General features: G+C 41.8%; 2 protein-coding genes across 2 annotated transcripts in view; both read right to left on the bottom strand.

Annotated features, from left to right (window-relative positions):
• Positions 1–83: 83 nt before the first annotated feature.
• Positions 84–9,814, bottom strand: LOC109479324 (A disintegrin and metalloproteinase with thrombospondin motifs 18-like). The gene is made up of 4 exons (XM_019781279.1): positions 9,664–9,814; positions 9,096–9,159; positions 3,360–3,468; positions 84–139 (listed from the first exon to the last, which is right to left on the bottom strand). Exons 1-4 carry the CDS (start codon positions 9,801–9,803, stop codon positions 84–86), a joined length of 369 nt encoding a protein of 122 aa, XP_019636838.1. The 5' UTR covers positions 9,804–9,814.
• Positions 9,815–9,937: 123 nt separating this feature from the next.
• The window catches only part of LOC109479323 (A disintegrin and metalloproteinase with thrombospondin motifs 16-like), a 22,595-nt gene continuing 14,513 nt past the window's right edge, over positions 9,938–18,019 (bottom strand). The window contains exons 4-7 of the mRNA XM_019781278.1: positions 13,700–13,837; positions 13,071–13,224; positions 10,284–10,394; positions 9,938–10,030 (exon numbers count right to left, since the gene is read on the bottom strand). Coding sequence (XP_019636837.1) covers positions 9,938–10,030; positions 10,284–10,394; positions 13,071–13,224; positions 13,700–13,837 — 496 coding nt within the window. The remainder of the gene's footprint in view (positions 10,031–10,283; positions 10,395–13,070; positions 13,225–13,699; positions 13,838–18,019) is intronic.

Here is an 18,019-nt window from a genome sequence, read left to right as displayed (position 1 = left end):
TGTCAAAAACAACACATAACCATTGGTAAACGATCAATAAAGTATTAAACATATTAACCATTATTCTAACTAATAATCAGATGTTACAAGAAGAAGTCGAAGTCTTCTGCGATGCAGTACAGCTTGCACTGGTCAGACTCTGTAAATAACCAACACATAAACCATCGGTTAACCTATCAACCAGATATTAATCTATTAACCATCGATTAACCTATCAAAAATGCAGTACAGCTTGTACTGGTCAGATTCTGTAAACAACCAACACATAAACCATTGGTTAACCAATGAATCAGATAACCTATTAACCATCGTAACTAGCTAACCAGCATCAAAAAGCTTTGGCACTACACAAGTGTAAGGTACCTGGTAATGATGCTAGCAAATTGAATGATTAATTTAGAATACAAATATGATAACACGCCAAGTAACAAAGAAGACAACAAAATGCAGTGGACCGAATTTTGTTTGACAAAGTTGACTGTCATCAGGGAAATTAAGTCCTCATAACGAAGCACACTAATTAGGTCCTTCGTCAACAGGACATACCTTCATTATGCAACAAACAAATTCTTAATGAGATTGACTTTTTCTCCGGTACCAAATTTAGAACGACCAGTACCTAAATCTTGAGTATATCATTCTATTTTACAGCTTGTTTCCCTAGCCACAGGCACATAATAAAAGCTAAGCACCAAACAAAAACAGATGCCATGTGCAGGTGAGTTTACAAATTAGAGTTTATTCCTTCTTTCAAAATGTTTGCGTCTTCCCAAATTTAAAGTGACCAGCCCCTGAATCTTGAGTGTTGTCCATATTTACTGCTGAGCTTGTTTCCCTAAGCCACAGGCACTTAATAAAAGTTAACAGCCAGCCGAAAACACAAACCACATGGCCTTGACCAGGTGAGTTCTACGACATAAAGTTTCGTGTTTATTCCTTCTTTCAAAATGTTTGCGCCTTCCCAAATTTAGAGTAACCAGCTCCCAAATCTTGACTCTTGTCCATATTCACTGCACAGTTTGTTTCCCTAGCCACAGGCACATAATAAAAGCTAATACTAGTAGTCAGCTGAAAACACAACTTAGAGTTATTTGAGTTTACAACTTAGAGTTTATTACTTCTTTCCAAATGTTTGCGTCTTCCCAAATTTAGAGTGACCAGCCCTTGAATCTTGAGTTTACTTATTGCCCAGCTTGTTTCCCTAGCCACAGGCACGTAATAAAACCCAATAGCCAGCCGACAACACAAACCACATGGTCTTGACCAAGGTGAGATTTATGACCAACCCTTAACCACTCCTTGCTCCAATCTGTTCCTCCCGACCTGTGACCTCAAACCCGGGCGACCTCTACTCGCAAGGTCATGGGAACCGTGGTAACGGGGCTGACCAATGACAGGCCGTGATTGGAAACAAGTTTTTTCACGCTGTGAATTTTTACCAAGGCCAGCAGGTGTCCGGACCCCAATTTAAAGAAACATGTAAGAGTTTAACAGGGGCAGGACCTGTCATGGCGAGAATGGCAGGAGGTGTTTTTGATACATACTACCGCTCTGAGTTCTCAACATTTTAAATGACTGTGTAAATCTATGTCCAGGCTCCTTCTTCAAAGTTTACCAGGTAAACTAATTCAAATACATGGCTTCTGGATTTGTCAGAAAAAGCTAAAGCCTAATACCACTTGTGTGTTATTCAAAGGATATACAGACAGTTTGAGCTCTCCCCTAAAGTCAAACACTTACATTGATGCAGGTTTTTAAATCTGTTGAAAATAGTACATAACTCAAATAACTGGAAGTGACTTTCACTCAAATAAAGAGTGAATGATAATTGATGCGGTCTGCAATGTCTGACTCTTTAGGGACTTTATCTACCTCAAGTTGTCCGAATTATTTCGTATAATGATGCTGACACTGTTCTTGTCATCTGGTTTCTCTCCTCAAAATTCCTTTAAGGACCAAAAAAGAAAATGAATTGGCGCACATGTGACCTTAACCAAACTGTTTGAATTATTTTCTTCTAATGATGTCTTACGATGCCTATACTGTTCTTACTTGCTTGTCATCTGCTTTCTTTCTTCAAAATGGATCGGTACACATGTGACCTTAACCCGAAACAGACTAGAGGGAAGAGAACTGATGGTAGTGATAATTTTTCACCAGGTGAATCTGCTAAGAAACCACCTGTTCACCATTAAGTGGCCATCAAGGAGGAAGGAATTTCCTCAAGACAATCATCTCCAGTCTTGAAGCCTGGAGGGAGTCTTAAGGAACATCTTAAGGTCTGTCATCAATAGGGGTCATTCCAAGGACACTCCCATGATGCCCTGCCTTTAGAACCTGCTAGGTCATGTGACGTCTGACTAGACAGAAGCCTTCAACACGTCCACTTACCCTGTGTTTAAATCCAGGCTGTGGTTTCATAAACACTAAATAAATGCAGACAAAAGGAGGAGGCAAGTTTTCTAACTTCCGGGACACAAAACATTGTGTCACCAGCAAAGTGGTATCAAATGTACAGAAACTGAACACATGGGGGTAGAACTAATTATAAACCAAGCAAAAACCAACTAAAGAAGTAGGCAGATACCGGAACATATATTAAACTCCCTACAACTTTGAGACAGTGTTACGCTAAAGGGCAGTTATACCGGCTATACAGACAAAGATACAGATCTGTGCCTCACAAACGGAACCAGACCGGCTGTCAGAAAAAACCCTGAGTCAGTAACTCCGGGACTGACATCGTTAATCTCCATTACACATCCTCGCCTCAACAAGACATGAACTTGTCATAGAAATTCCTTCCAGCCAAAATCTTAAAGACACGACAGTCAGACGTCTAAGACAATCCAGCTGTGAAGACCTTCAGGTAAGAAGGTCGTGCCGACCTGCGTGCCTGGAAGGAACCCCCGTGACCTTGTAATGACCTTGGGCTTGGCCTGGACAAGTGTCTGAGACGAACAAGCTTGAGAAGAGATAAATTTAAGTAAAAAAAATGCAAAGCAACAACACCTAGAAGTGTATTCTAAAATCTTATGAATTCTTTTATTGGTCCTGTTTTTTATTCTGAAAAAAAAAAGTTTGAGAACCTGGACTTTCTCACTCAACGAACTTGACTTCTACTAGAAAGAGTTACAGTTCTTTGGAAAGGTCCAGTGTAGATTGTACTTGAAAGAGATAGGAGCTTCTTAATAGCACTAGGGAGAACCCTATATTCCAACACCTCTAATCTCGGACAACATTAGGTTAGGGTGGTCAGAATATGGGTTGAGTTGTACAATAACATTAGGTTGCCGGAACATTTGAGTGTAACAGTTACTATAAAATGTTGTCCATTCCCAGTTCCCCACACTACCCACCTTCCACCCTGGTGTAGGGTTTCCACTTGTAGTACCATCCCCGGAACGGCTTGCTGTTGAACTCTGCACACTGCTGAGAACGGAAGTCTCGCGTGTCCGACGGACAATCCTGGGTGTGTGGGGGGGGGAGGGGGGGGCAAAAGGAGGAAGTCATTATTTATTTCCTAATACACGTTTTATTTTTGTGTATATTGTATATATTGCTTTCATGTACATTTGCTATGCCAAAACAAAGTACAATGTATACATGTATGCCATACGACAATATACAACACTAAGTCTTGTATTGTGCAAACTCTCTCGACTACAGAAAATTCTGAGAGGCCATTTACCAGGTAATCAATGGCTTTTCAATTTATCCTACTTGCAAATCAATAAACCAACCAGATTAAACTACTAGTACTAGTGATCACATTATAAGAGGTCATTTTCAAGTTTTCACAACTTCCCTACCATGTACGGTGGAGTGACGCCCACCGAGCCTCTTAGGCTAAATGTCTAACTGGGTGCCAAAAACACCCTACGGATTTGGTGCACCAATGTGTCAACATCAGCACATTTGCGATCAAGAGCCGTTAAAAAAATTTTAAAAAGTAAGTTTTGCTGTAGCTTGTAGACACAAAGTTTATATTTATAGGGCCAGTTTTCCAAAACCCTGCATTGTAGGCTTATCATAAGAACAGATGGAAGGTGTCGTTTTTAAACAAGCAAGCTCGGCTTTTGTTTCAATATCAGTCCGACGACACATATTACTTTAGAATCGGCGTCGCGCGCTGACGGGCTTTGATCTTGGTACGAGCCTAAAACAGCGACGCTTTGTTGCTAAACTTCTCGTGTGCGTCTCCAAACACGGGAGCTGTCAGAACATGCTGGAGATGTGTCGCTAAGATCTGTTCCAGGGACGGACTGCAGACAGGTCTGTCTGTCTGTCTGTCTGCCGCGGCCAGGTGGGCTATCCAGGGCTGGAAATACTGGCTGCAAATTTTGCACTTTTGTGCACTCAAAATTTGGAGATATGCACCTAATTTTTGACTGTGGATGTACCTAGTAGATATTTGTGTAGGGTTACGCATGTAGTATACATAATACACATACACTGGCATGTTCTTGACAATGAAAGTGTTAGAAGAAATTGTTATAGTACTTTAAAAGAATATTTAAGTTAGATATAGAGTTTCAGACTCAAGCTCTGAAAAGAGACACCACTAACTTGAGTAAATTTTTGATTAGGCTTGCTGATATTTAACTTGATTCTATGTTGTGCACCCCAAATTTTTTCCTTGCACCTAACTTTCTAGGTTAGATACACCAGTGCACACACTACCAAGACCAAATTTCGAGCCCTGATGTAGGACAGGGGGGTGAATTCGAAGCTGGGGAGGTGAGCACATGATCTGCTCATACGGACAATTGCACTTTCAGAAAGGCCGGCCTTGTCCGTCTTCACGCTCGCAAATCCGTTGTCAGCTTCCAACTGGCTGTCTCACCCCCGCGCCGTGTTTACATTAGGCTGAAGTATTTCTTAGACGACTGTAAACAGCAGGGGTTTAAGAACAAGCTTGGTAGACTTTTCAGAATCTCTCTCCCTTTCCTAAATGGCTTCGGATGAAGACTTGTAATCCCTTCGTGACTCTTGTATGACATTTATGCTCTATCGTAAAACTCAAACTCATCGTAACATGAAACTATAGATTTGATTGCTAATTACATACAATAGGTTTACTGGTTAGCTAACTTGATACCCATATCATACAAAATCATAAGTTTCTCTGGGTATACACAGTTCCCTTGTTGAAGATTTGTTGCCTTCTTGACTCGTCTATGACATGTATGCTCTATTTCAACATGAAATATAGATCTATTTGTTGATTATTAATGCTATAACGTAAGTCATTAAACTTTACAAGTCAGCTAACTTGATATCATACATTGTCAAGATACAGTTCTGGTATGTAGGACATTTTTACGGTCATTCACTTGATTTGTTCTGTCAAGTGGATTCATTGAAATATGGGGTTTCGGAAATGACGGAAGAAGAAAGGTCACCAGACAGATAAAGTTTAATGAGTGAATCATTTCTCCCTTCTTCCGTCCAGGTGAGCTCTGACAATGGAACACCTTACAGGTAACACAGGTGGGCCAGACTTCAAAGGAGGCCCCCTAGAGAGCACACAGGTAAGGCAGCGGAAAAATGACGACAACGTCAAGAAATCAAACTTGTGTTTAGAAAGTGCAACACACCAAGTCTTTGTCCCTCTCCAACTTGAAGATTGCCCAAGTTACTGTATGATTGGAAAATTTGGAATCATATATTTGGGTTAAGTTTTCAACCAATTAATCAAAAATGTTGTAGACACACGTCAACCAGTGTGAAAAAAAAGTGTTTCACTAAAAATGAAGTTCAGTAAATTTATTGATTACACAAAAATCACCAAAATTTGTAACCTCTGTCGCAGGCTTATAGAACTGGGGGTTTGGTGGTCTTCGGCTGTTTTCTGATTAGCCCAGTCCAAAAAAACGGGGGTAATTCAACCAGGCCGGCTATGTTGTCTATATGCAATCAGAAAATAGCATATAAAAGCTCCCAAAGACCCTGAAGACCCCCCAAACCCCCAGTTTTTGGCATGCTATGGAGGCTACAGAATTTGGCTCTGCTAATGTAAGCCACTTTACGGTATATGAGTGGGGGTGAAGTTCGTTGGCTTATTCTGTCTGGCCACCCACTACAATGTCACACTACAGCAAATTTTCAATAAAGAAAAATAAGTGCGAAACCGATTTCAAAATACTTTTAACGTGTTGTGTCAACAGAAATCACTGTTTAGTAAACCTCCTCAGAAATTGCATGGGCTGAAATTATGACATGCTTGACAAGTGGCGTCTAGGGTTCCGTATCAAATTTTGCCACCATGGTTGCTTTTCTAAACATTGCTAGCAGCAAGAACTTAAAGTTCACAATGAATTACTGACTAAAAAGAAAAAAAAAACACCTCATTCCATTCAAAAAACATCATTCTACAGTTATCTACTGTATTATATATTATATACATTTGTAGTAATTGATTTAATTTAATCTTTTTTTTTAGTTGGACTTAGAGTGCTACTGCTACATGTATGATGAGGGCCTGCATGCCCTTTTTCGTAAGGCGTTACATATAATATAAATCAGGCCTTTTTAGTCTTCGTAATCCGTAGGCAGCCTCCCAAAAAAATCAAGGCAATTCGTACATTAACCGCAAAGCGTAAAGTCATAATCAGCTCTGAGAATTTAACGCAATTTGTAATCGGCGGCGAAAATTTTGCATTATTCCTAATCACACACACACCCCATGAAGGTCCTCTATGATGAGTGGGGAGGGTGGAATTTTGTTAATACACTGTAACACATAATTGTGTCAAATACTCTTTTACATCCAAACTGGGCAAACTTGATGTTATATTTCAGTACACAGTATACAAAGGAAACCATGACAGGATTACACTTAGTCCCTTCACAACCATTAACAGCAGGGCAGATTGACACTGTTTGGATACGGATCATGTCTGGGCTACTGGGAGACAAGATAAGCCGATAACTGGCTGACGGGTCGACTGGGCGAATTTCCTCGTATTTGCGGAGGTTTAACTTGGAACTACTCCAGGCTTGGTCTGCGGTTTTTTGTGGAAACAATGAGTTTCTGTTATGTTCTGAAACAACAGGAGCTACTTGACTATTCTGCATCATCCTTGTCTTGACTTGTCTAACTTTTGTTTCCTTTTGGACTTTCCAAAAAAATAAAAAATAAATAAAAGATTGTCTTCGCTTATTTGCGTACCAATCAATAGTTTGTACTTATAAACCTGCCTTTCTGACAACTCTCCGGTGTCACTGACAAAAGGCAGTGGATACTAGCTGAAATGTCAAAATCATAATCAGTTGCTTGAGTAACTGCTTTTTGACGTATCTTATTACCTGGATGTCTAACCTTCATCAACTTACCAATGACCCCTTCTTTTACCTTACGTTTCTCTGACAAGAAAGCGCTTTTGGAAAATCACTATGGGTGGGAATTTTTTTCTTTCCCGGGAGCTAAGACGAAAAGGATATCTGTTAAACCTGAGTAAGTTCTGAGCAAACTCCAGGCTGATTAAATGGTTCAAATGGACTTAACAACTCAGCCAATTATGGCCAGGTCAGACCAGACAGCCGCTCGTGAGGACTAGCTAAGTGTTTTGATCAAACTTTGACCCAAAGAAGTGATAAAAGAATTCTTAAGCCTCAATGGGCCCTCAAGTCAAGATTCCATAAACTGTAAATTTTCTGAATCCATTTCATTCATATAGAATAACATTCAGCTAAACACAGAGCTACCATTTATTTTTTGTCGCTTGATATAAACCTACGATACAGGTAATCAAGATTTGGTGGTTGGTTTCCACTTGGGCTTGTGTTGATAGCTGAGCCTTATCGAAACGTCTCTTTATTTTCCCAAGCAGCAGTGGTGTTGTTAAACCACAGACTAATTGGACGTAATTGGTGGCAGTTTTTGCCCCACACGTTTAGGGAAACCGGTTTGATGCTGATCACAAGGTCAGGATTATACTAGCAACTGGAGGGGCTCAAAATCTGTTTGGTAGAATTGATGGACACATACTAGTAGCAGGGCTGGAAATACTGGAAGCATATGCAGCATTCCTCCTATACCCAAAGATAACTTTGGAGCCCTGTATAAGCTAGCTGTTTTGAAGCTAACAGAAAAAAAAAGATGATTCAGACAGCCAGGGAAATCCAAAGACAATATACAGACTTAAAGGACGGGACTCGGAGTGTTTTTGGAGATTGTGGAGGTTCAAAAATTGTTTGGTAGTATTGCCGGATGTATAAATAACTTTGTCTGCATGTTTAGCCTGTTTCTGACTTCATTAAAATCATGCAGATTTGATCATTAGTGGCCGTATGTTTTGTCTATGTCTGTATGTCAAATACATAGGTTGACATGTTTTTTCAAAACAAGCATTTTTCGTTTATTTTTAGTCACAATTAAGGGTGTCCAGATGTATTAATTTTGTTTCAATGCCAAAAAAAGGTTAACACTGCTTTGTTGAAATGTTACTTGGATTTCATAACAACTAGAATCAACCAATCAACCAATCAGCAATTTTCGTTAATCATGAGACATTCAGGCCTTATTTTAGGACCACAAAACTTCTATTTGAGTTCACTTCCTCAAATATTTTAGGCTAATTTTACATTCGGTGCATGATCTAGAAATTTGAGAAGAAGTCTACACCATTGTCCATTTTACCAAGTACGTTCTATTCTTGATTTTACAAATTAAGTGACTCATTAAGCAACTCATCATCGGGAAATTAACATCTTAAAATTTCTGAACTTTAAGTAATCCTGTAAACTTTCCCAGACAATTGAGTACCGTTAAGGGATTAGTTCTGAATAAATGGACACAAGGGCAACTGAAGTGAGCCACACACAGTGAACTACCTCTTGTTGGGTACTACATATTTAAGTCTGGATGTCGACAAATGATAGCCTGGGTACCATCCTAGTTACTTTACATCTGCTCCAACAGTCAAATGACAAACCATCGGAAAAGCATAAACTAACGAGTTTTGGTAAGCACTTTTGGGTAAGATTATAGCTGCATTATAAGCCTTCAAAATGAGATAACTGCTGTAGGTACAAGGTTCTTGTTCCTAACCTTGAATGAAGTGTATATTGTGTAAGTGCAGTGTTCTCACCTGAATATTGCACATTCGGTAGATTTTGCTCTCCCCAACACAGTAAGTGCCACCATACTGAGGTCTGCAATGAAAAAAAATGCAACTTATTTTTAAAACATGCAAAAAGAGCAGATACTCTTAGAAGCCCTACCAACATTTCACTTGTCTTGACGTGACAAAGAGAGACAACCTGAAAGAAACAAGAGACCATCAACCTTCATAAACTGTAACAAGAACCATACAAACTTCTGGGTACCTTTGACCCACTACTGACACATTTCCAGTAGCAGGTATCTATCCAAAAACTATGAATTGATATGTACATGAGGTGTGACTTGTTTTAGACAGTCCATGAGAAGAAAACAACAAGACAAAGCTAATACAAGGTTGATCCAAATGTGTTAGTTAGCTCCTGTTGTTTGAATACAGGAGCTAATGTTGTCTTGTGGGGGTGGCAGGGCAGGGTCACAAGTGCTGGAAACAAACAAACAAACAAAGCATACCTGGGGTGCGGGAGCAGGGAGCCTACTCCGAGAACACCGATCCCACTTACAGGATAAACAAACAAACAAGCAAGCAGACGTACCTGGGGTTATTGCAGTCTCGCTCCTTGTACGTGATGCCGCCTCCGCATGTTCTCGAGCAGGGCGCCCACTCCGAGAACACCGACCAGCCGCCGTCCACCGCAGGCGGGCCGTCCTTCCCGTAGTCCACGCACTGACCCATACGGCACCACTGTGGGGAAGAGACAAAAAATTAGGCCATTTGATTTGTGGTTTTTCGATTAAACAGAATCATCATCATCATCCACTGTTTTCTGCATCATTTTGCAGTTGTACAAAAACGTCATGCAGTTGCATTTACTGTTTTAGTCTTCTCCTTCTTCTCTTTTCATCTCCTTCAACCGTGTCTTCTGTCTTTCTTCCCGTGAGCTCCCTTAGCGAGTTTCTTTTCTGTTGTGGGAGGGCCTAGCCCTCTGTGCTTCATGTCTAGGTAATGATATCCCTAGGCCACTCAAATTTGATTTGTTGGTTCTCTGACTGACTGACTCCCTCCCGTAGCTTAGTCAGCCGTTGGGGCAGCATGATGTTTGACAAAGGTGACCAAATCTGTCTCAGTCTACAGTTCCTTAATGTAACCCCAGACATGTAAGTGGTTCCTTGATCCTTGTTTTGAGGTTGAAGTAAAAAAAAAAAAAATCCCCACCTTGTTGGGCCCGCAGGACGTGCCCTCAGCAGCGGGTAGAAACTTGGTCTCACAGCGCCGCCCTCCGCGGTGGCACCACAGTCCCTTACAGATGTCCTGTACCGAAAGGGACTGGGGTGATCAACACGGTTATCATACAGAAGGTAGAAATGCCACCAAAGACAAGAAACGCAAGTACAGCAGGTGTAACTAAAGCAGCACCGCACTGGACAGCACTAGCAAAAAAACTAGAAGAAAGACGGTAAGATGCAACTAAAGGAACAACCCACTAGGCAGCACTGCGCAAAAAAAATTAAAAAAATGAAAAACTGGGGTAACAGAATAAAATCATCTTTCAGACCCTCTAGAAAAATGCCACCGAAGACAAGAGATGAAAGTACAGTAGATGCAACTAAAGGCCACTGCATTGGACAACTGGGGTGATTTAAAAAAAATCATCCTTCAGATTCTCTAGAAGAGAAGATTGCAAAGGAAAAAAAAGAAACATGTGTGCAACTTAGACGTCACCACAATAGATAGAGAGCACTTGCATAGTGTAAACCCTATACCAATGTAACATAGCATCCTTAGTATCCCCTATAGGACTGCCATGCTTTCAGTCTGCAATTCAAAAAGAAGCTGCAAGGGTACTGCAAAAAATCTGGATGGCAAGGCAGACTTGCAAGGGGAAAGTCATGCAGGTCCACTGCCAAAATTGCAGTAAGCAAAGCAAGAAAGAGACCACAAAAGGAGGTGAAAACGTATCCTTCTTGCCAGATCGCCCAGGCAAATATACCTGTACATGTAAAAAGCACACATGTACAAGCACACTGTCTAGGTCCTACCTTAATGTGATCGAAGTGCTCATGGCAAATTTGCTGTCCGTCACACTAAACACATAACACAGAGCACACACACACAGAGCAGACAACTGTTAGACATAACAAAGTACACCACGAGTAATGGGCAGAATCATGTCCATGTATTACCAGCCTTCTCAAAACAAGCCGGCTACCGGCGAAAATCGCCGCCTACTCAAATTATTGCGCCGGCTACTTTCGTCAAAATTTTCAAATTTTTGCGCCGGCTACTTTCGTCTAAATTTTCAGAAAAACAAGTAAGCTCCGTTACATTTTCTCACAAACTTCACCGGCTCATTTCTTCTGACGAACTTCAGACAAATTTCTGCTAGCTTTCTGGATCTGAAAACTGCTTCTTTCTTAGCCTCCTGTGCAGATTTCTAGTGCACGAGTCAGCGTTTGTTTCTACGAGCGGCCCGCGGCCGGCCAGAGCGGCCGAAACGTTTACGGGGGGAGGTCTTGGTTCGGGGCTCGAGTTGTATCGCTCGAGCTAGGCGGAACTTGCTTCGTAAACTCGTTGCTCACGAAAATTTATCAAGCCGCTACCTTCCCAACTTCTCCCGGCACTAGTAACATTCCTGCTACAAATAACTAGTACAAATCACGTCAAAAAATATCAAGACATGAATAGAAGCGTGTTCATATCTTTCATACACAGAGACAAATTTTCAAAAACAAATCGCCAAATTTAGCGAGATTTCACAGCTGTTTCATTCATCAAAAGTTCTTGTCGATCGTAAAATGATCACTCATCTGTTGTCTCCACTAGTGTGGCATTTGTAGCTTAATCACGGCTAGCCAAAAATCAGCGTCAAAACCCCGGAATAAAAACACGCACACTCCGCATCGCTGTACAAAAACAGGAGCTTTCACTAAGTTTCAGGCGCCATCTTGTCATGAATATTAAGTAGCAGCGTGCGATCGACGCTCGGATTGGTTCACCTCACATGACCTGCGTTCTGATTGGATAAGCGATGTGGCCAGCAGCCGGCAGCGCGGGAAGATTTTTCTTCGCCGGCAGGCTCTCGCCGGTGAAGAAGAGACAAATTTACGCTGCTTTCTACGTTTTTTCTACGACTACTAAGCAACATCCTATTAAAGAAATACATAATTAAAAGAATTTTCGGGAAGATGTATATTTCTCTACGCCGATTTTTGGCCATTTTCTCGTAATTTTCTTGTTCAAGGAACCCGGAAGTCAGTGTACCGGGACGCGGGGTGAATTTCCATAGGGCATTTATGGATCGCACCCCGCTAGAATTAAACCGTCAAAACAGAAACAAAACTTCCAAAAAGCGAAACTGTGACATTTTTTCACATCCCAATGATTATTTTTTCGATCAAATTGACATTTAAATATGCTTTCTTTATTTTTCTGCATTTTGTGGCCGGGCGCAAGGACCGCGCGTAATACGATCGGAGCGGCAAACAATTTTAATACAGCCTTTTTCCGGAATTATTTGTGCACGAACAGTAAATTTTGGAGCCACAAGATTGCCATAAAAGCTGCTCAGAATGTACCAAAAACGATGTTTAGGGGTCTAATTTTTACGATTTCCTCCGGGGGAGGCCCCCCGGACCACCCCAACGGGAGGGGGGCCACCCCCCTCCCGTACCCTCCCCCCGCGAGCCGCTGCGCGGCTCGCTTCGAGCCACTTCGTGGCTCGCCTGCTACTTTTTCTTATCAGCCACCTACTCTAAATTTTTTTGAGAAGGCTGATTACTGAAAAGTAGTTGTGTGAAACAAAGAAAAGTGGCAACATTGGGTGTGAAATCTCAGGTTCTGAAGCAAAATTTGACTGGATTTCCAACACAATAATTGGACTAACCAAAAGGTTTTGCCTGTGTGGCTGTTTCAAGTGTACTAAATAACACAAGTTAATGAAGTTCTGACTTTTATACCTATCCAGTGCAGTTAAACATAAACTTTCAATCTACGAAATCTCACCTTCCCAAAGTCAAACATACAGAGCTGCGCACTGTTCCCAAACTGCCACTTGCACTGCAGGTCAGCGTTGTACAACTCTCCGGGCAGCTTCTCCGGAAACTTGAACTCAGCAACGGCCTTGGGAGGGTCGTCCAGACAGGTGGACTGGGCAGTTCTGGGGACGGATGGGAATAAATAATGCAAGCAGGGTTAGCTGCCACAGAGAGCTGGCATGTAATCTGTCTTCTGGATAGATAATCAGTACCAAGGCCAGTCTTGCCTTAAAAATGTTGATCTTTCAGCAGCACATTGATGCCCTTTCTCAAAGAACGAGGTACTACATCAAAGAGAAAAAGTTTTTTAGACATCTAATTTTCAGGCTCTAATACTTCTGCCAGAGGTTCAAACCTAGTACTTTCAGATTCTAAGTCAACAATCCTTGCAGTTGCAACTTATAGGCTCTTTTATACACAAACAACAAACTTGCATAGATGGTCTCTGTCCCCGAGGTTCTTAAGTGCTTCTGATATTCTTTCAGTGTCTATGAGTTTCTTTAAGTGTCTACTCATACAAGGAACTTGCACATGTAGTCCGTCTTTAAGTTAGAGGTTTTCTAAGTGTCTCTGAGTTTTCTCTAAGTGTGTACTCACACTAGGAACTTGCGTAGGTAGTCCCTGCTGCAGGAAGACCAGGAGAACATGCCGTTGACCCCCTGCAGAGTTGGGGACATGATGTTCCCGTCACGCTTGCTGCACACGTTCCCCTCTCCATCATGCACCATACCGAAACTGCAGGGATGACAAATAAAGGGGTGACAATTGGCTCATAAAAATCTAATCTCCAAGCAGACCTCTCCGTGGCAAAAAGACAGTATCAAATTGGCCAGACAGTATCCATTGGCCACCAGATCTTCGGTGGCTATTATGGATACTCCTCTGCCCAATATATACTGCCTTGCCACTGCATGATTCGTTTGGAAGTTAATCAAAATCATCAGGAACTACAAGCAGTGTTTTCCTTAGTTTTCATTCTTCACTTTGGCAGTGACACCACATGATTCCAAACTATAAAGGATACAAGAAACACAGGAAGAAAAGTAGGGGTGAGTATTCGCTCATCAAAATCATCAGGAACAGAAAGCAGTGTTTTCATTTTACTTTTGTTACTTTGGAAGTAACACTACATAATGATAAATGGGTAAAAACAAGAATCAGAGTTTTTCTTTTGGTTCATGTCACCTCGGCAAAGTGACAAGCCAGACTACAGAAACAAAAGTGAACAGGTAAGGGTGAAAACGTGGGTAACAGACCCAGAAATCCCCTCACCCACGTAGACCAACCCAGGTCACGCACTGTCCCACAAGAGACTTCCAACGCAAAGCCGCAAATCCACAAATCCAAAGCCCCCAATCCCCCCTGTTCTCACCAACACCCCTAATTGGTCCAGAAAGCCCATACAGGGATTTGGGTACAGGGGAGAGGATGTAAGGAGCTGTATAGAACACTAGATCTCTGCTAACACCATAACTGGTATGACAGCACTTCTGAAAAGGAAAGAGACTTTGATCAAATCCGGTGTCCAGACAGACATTTCTGCCGAGCGTGACGTTTGACCCAAGTTGAGCATCTTTCGATGGTTATCGTGATTGAACAGTCTTGTAATGTAGCCTCCGTAGCAGGCTTATAGAACTGGGGGTTTGGTGGTCTTCGGCTGTTTTCTGATTAGCCCAGTAGCCTCCGTAGCAGGCTTATAGAGCTGGGGGTTTGGTGGTCTTCGGCTGTTTTCTGATTAGCCCAGTTCTAAAAACGGGTTTTAACCCTTGTCCTGCTGGCATTCCTGGCACAATATTTTTCAATATTTTCATGTCTTAATTAGATAAAAAAAAACAAAATTTTTTTGCCCTGCAGTGGCATAGTTACTTCCGCATTCGTTGCGTTTCGCAGCGGTGTAATCCGTTGCACGAGAAATACCCCCAAATCGTACCTATGCAGGGTGTTATATAGATGGTACTGAATGTGCCGCGCAACATATGTTGCGCACAGCAGGACAAGGGTTAATTCAACCAGGCCGGCTACGATGTCTATATGCAATCAGAAAATAGCACATAAAAGCTCCCAAAGACCCCCAAAACCCCCAGTTTTTGGCATGCTATGGAGGCTACTTATCATGAGCGTATCTCCTTGATCTGTTCGGTTGTCGTCTTCTGGGGTCTTAAAGCAAATCCCCTTCCTGTCTATTCAAAGATGAGACAAGAATGCGAAGTAGGATAGACATACATACATACAATGTCTGTATAAATCTTTTTGACCTTAAGACCATGCTTTGCTGATCCGACATCCTCGCATTTAAGTTTTTGAAAAGTTACAAATGTGCGCAGCTAACAAGCTATAAGTGGTAGGTTTGTACTTAAATATCTCACAATCTTGGACATCTTTTGTTGACGATAATTCATATAACAAGCACATTAAGCCAGAGAAGTCTTAGCTTGTATTTGGTAACATCATCTTATTTGTGTGTTATGCAATCATTGTGGTTTTGAATGTACATACTGCACACCAGACAATTTGGGTAACACAAAGAGATCAACACAAACCATGTAAATACTAACAGTGAGTCCTGCTATCAAACAAAAAAAAAGACACAAATACTGATCAGAAATAGATCAGATTCTACAAATATTATTGTCTCTAACTCTAGTGTTTTCTTTTCCAGTATCATAAAACTATGTATGTTGTCAGCTCATGTTGTAGAATATAGTATAATGCTAGACGTAGATATAGTCTCACATACCACTGTATTTTCTTTCTTAGGGACTGTACGATATTTACCGGGGGGGGAGGGCTGGTGCAAAATGGTCCGGTAAAAAATTTTTTCCATGGCCCTCCCCCCGGCTCAAAATTTTTTTCCATGGCCCTCCCCCCGGCTCAAAATTTTTTTCAATGGCCCTCCCCCCACCCCAAAAAATTTTTCGGTGGCCCTCCCCCCCATTTTTCCAGTCCATGTCTCTTTCTCCCTCCGTAAATTCCCGAATGAAGTACGCATCCCGATTAAAGTACGCACCCCCGATTTGGGGCTGGTGGGAGACAAATATTCCCGTCTGAAACGTAAAATGGAAAAACTCGAATTAAGTACGCACCCCTTCTACGCACGGCCGGTACCACAGTGAACATGTAGTATGACAGTTCGTCGTTCCAAACAAATTTAAAATTGTTAAAAACTAGATTTATGCCGTGTACTACGTGATGGTATGGTAACGTAGCGGGAAACGTTTCAAGTTCTTTTGTTTTTCACCGCCGGCCGCAGCCGACTTGCAAGACGTCACCACCGCATCGAAAGGTAAGGCAAGTGCGGCGAAACGCACAGATTTGGATCCAGCTTTGGAGTGTTGGTGTCTTGGTGATCAAACAAGCAATGGTCAATAAAGATTCGTGAAAAAAAGACAATATTTCAATATTGATTTTATCGGTAACGAGGGGGGGGGGGTACTTGAATGTTGATGCACAGGTACGTAGCTTTAATGTTTTTAATACGAAATGCGCCGAACACTTCTTTAATAGTGCCCGCGCGATTGACCCATGGAGAGAAACAATCATACAGGCGGAGAACTGGGCGGAGTATTTGGGTGTTGAGGTGCTATCGAATTTAAAATTTGACACCGAAACCAATTAACACACTGGGATCAATGGGACTTTCGATTCCGAACAGGAGAAAGTGACAAGTTTGACTGCGTTTCAAGTAATCTCTCATTATGTGATAGATGTTTTTGTCACAAAATCAAAGGAATAAACAGTGTGTTTATTAATTTGTACTCCGTAAAACTTATAAGTACAGTCTGTTCAGAGGAAAGAAAGACTTCCTTCTCGGGGTCCATGTTCTGGAAAGCTGTCCTCAGCGCTGCGCATGCCACGGCCCTCTCTGTGTTCTTCAGCTGTAGGTGTACATAATGTACTTTGCCTGTCGGCGCGCCAAACACCCCACCCACCGGCCGGGCGGTAAGATTTCATCAAAGGCTACATTTTAAGTTAACTCCGCCCCTATCATTGTAGCTTGCCGAACAGTCGAGTAGGAGTACATCTAGATGGAATTGTCACGTCGTACTGACTGGTGTAGCCCGCTACAAAAAAGTAATTTCCTGTGGCATTTATTAAGATTTAAAAATATTTGTGATACGAAGTGAAACATGGTTAACAATTTCTGAACCTTTGAAACGACATGGGCATAATCTTTGTTGAAGATTCCTGAGTTGAACTCAAGCCGGAAGTGTATTGGAAATGATGACCATCAGTCGAGGCACAACTGTTATGTTATCACATGTTACGTTACGACGATCAAGAACGTTCACGGCTTGCGGACCATTTCAAATATTACCACTCATAAACCCTACAATTGTATGTGTACTTACGGGAGGTTATATTTTTGCTGGGGTTCCACTGAGATCGACGCCGGCTAGCTGGGGAACGATCCCGTCGGCATGACAAAGCACCGGGCGTCATTGCCAGAGACCTACATTTTCTTACCGTGGGTGACTTGACTTCTTCTTTTACCGCAACTTCGACGATATCGACGATAGTCAGAGGAAATATGTTCATTTATTGAAGTTTAACTTTATTTCCACTCGTCAATATTCTTATCTAAACATGCTATGGACGATCGATGTTCCAAGCTCCCCGTGCCGGTGTCCCGCTTTATTCCTGGGTCGTCCACGGATTTATCGGCGGAAAACTCAAATAAAGTACGCACCGCGACTTTGGCGACGGCCCGAGACACTTCTGGGATTTTGAAAAATGTAAAAAGTGCGTACTATATTCGGGAATTTACGGCGTATTTCTTGTAATTCGGTACTACGCGACGCCATATTTTACAAAAGTTTTTCGGTGGCCCTCCCCCCCAGGCCGATTTTTTTTTTCGATGGCCCTCCCCCCGGCTCAAAATTTTTTTCCATGGCCCTCCCCCCAGGCCAAAAAATTTTT

The sequence above is a fragment of the Branchiostoma belcheri genome, unplaced genomic scaffold (genome assembly GCF_001625305.1).
Source record: "Branchiostoma belcheri isolate BF01 breed outbred unplaced genomic scaffold, Haploidv18h27 scaffold48, whole genome shotgun sequence".
Classification (NCBI taxonomy): Eukaryota; Metazoa; Chordata; class Leptocardii; order Amphioxiformes; family Branchiostomatidae; genus Branchiostoma; species Branchiostoma belcheri.
This window is presented reverse-complemented; position numbering and strand designations above follow the sequence as displayed.

Coding starts and splice junctions, on each gene's coding strand:
- LOC109479324 (XM_019781279.1), bottom strand. CDS start 9,803: ATGGGTCAGTGCGTGGACTACGGGAAGGACGGCCCGCCTGCGGTGGAC. Junction 9,160..9,663: donor CGAGACTGCAATAACCCCAG/GTACGTCTGCTT, acceptor TTTTCATTGCAG/ACCTCAGTATGGTGGCACTT. Junction 3,469..9,095: donor ACCGAATGTGCAATATTCAG/GTGAGAACACTG, acceptor CCACACACCCAG/GATTGTCCGTCGGACACGCG.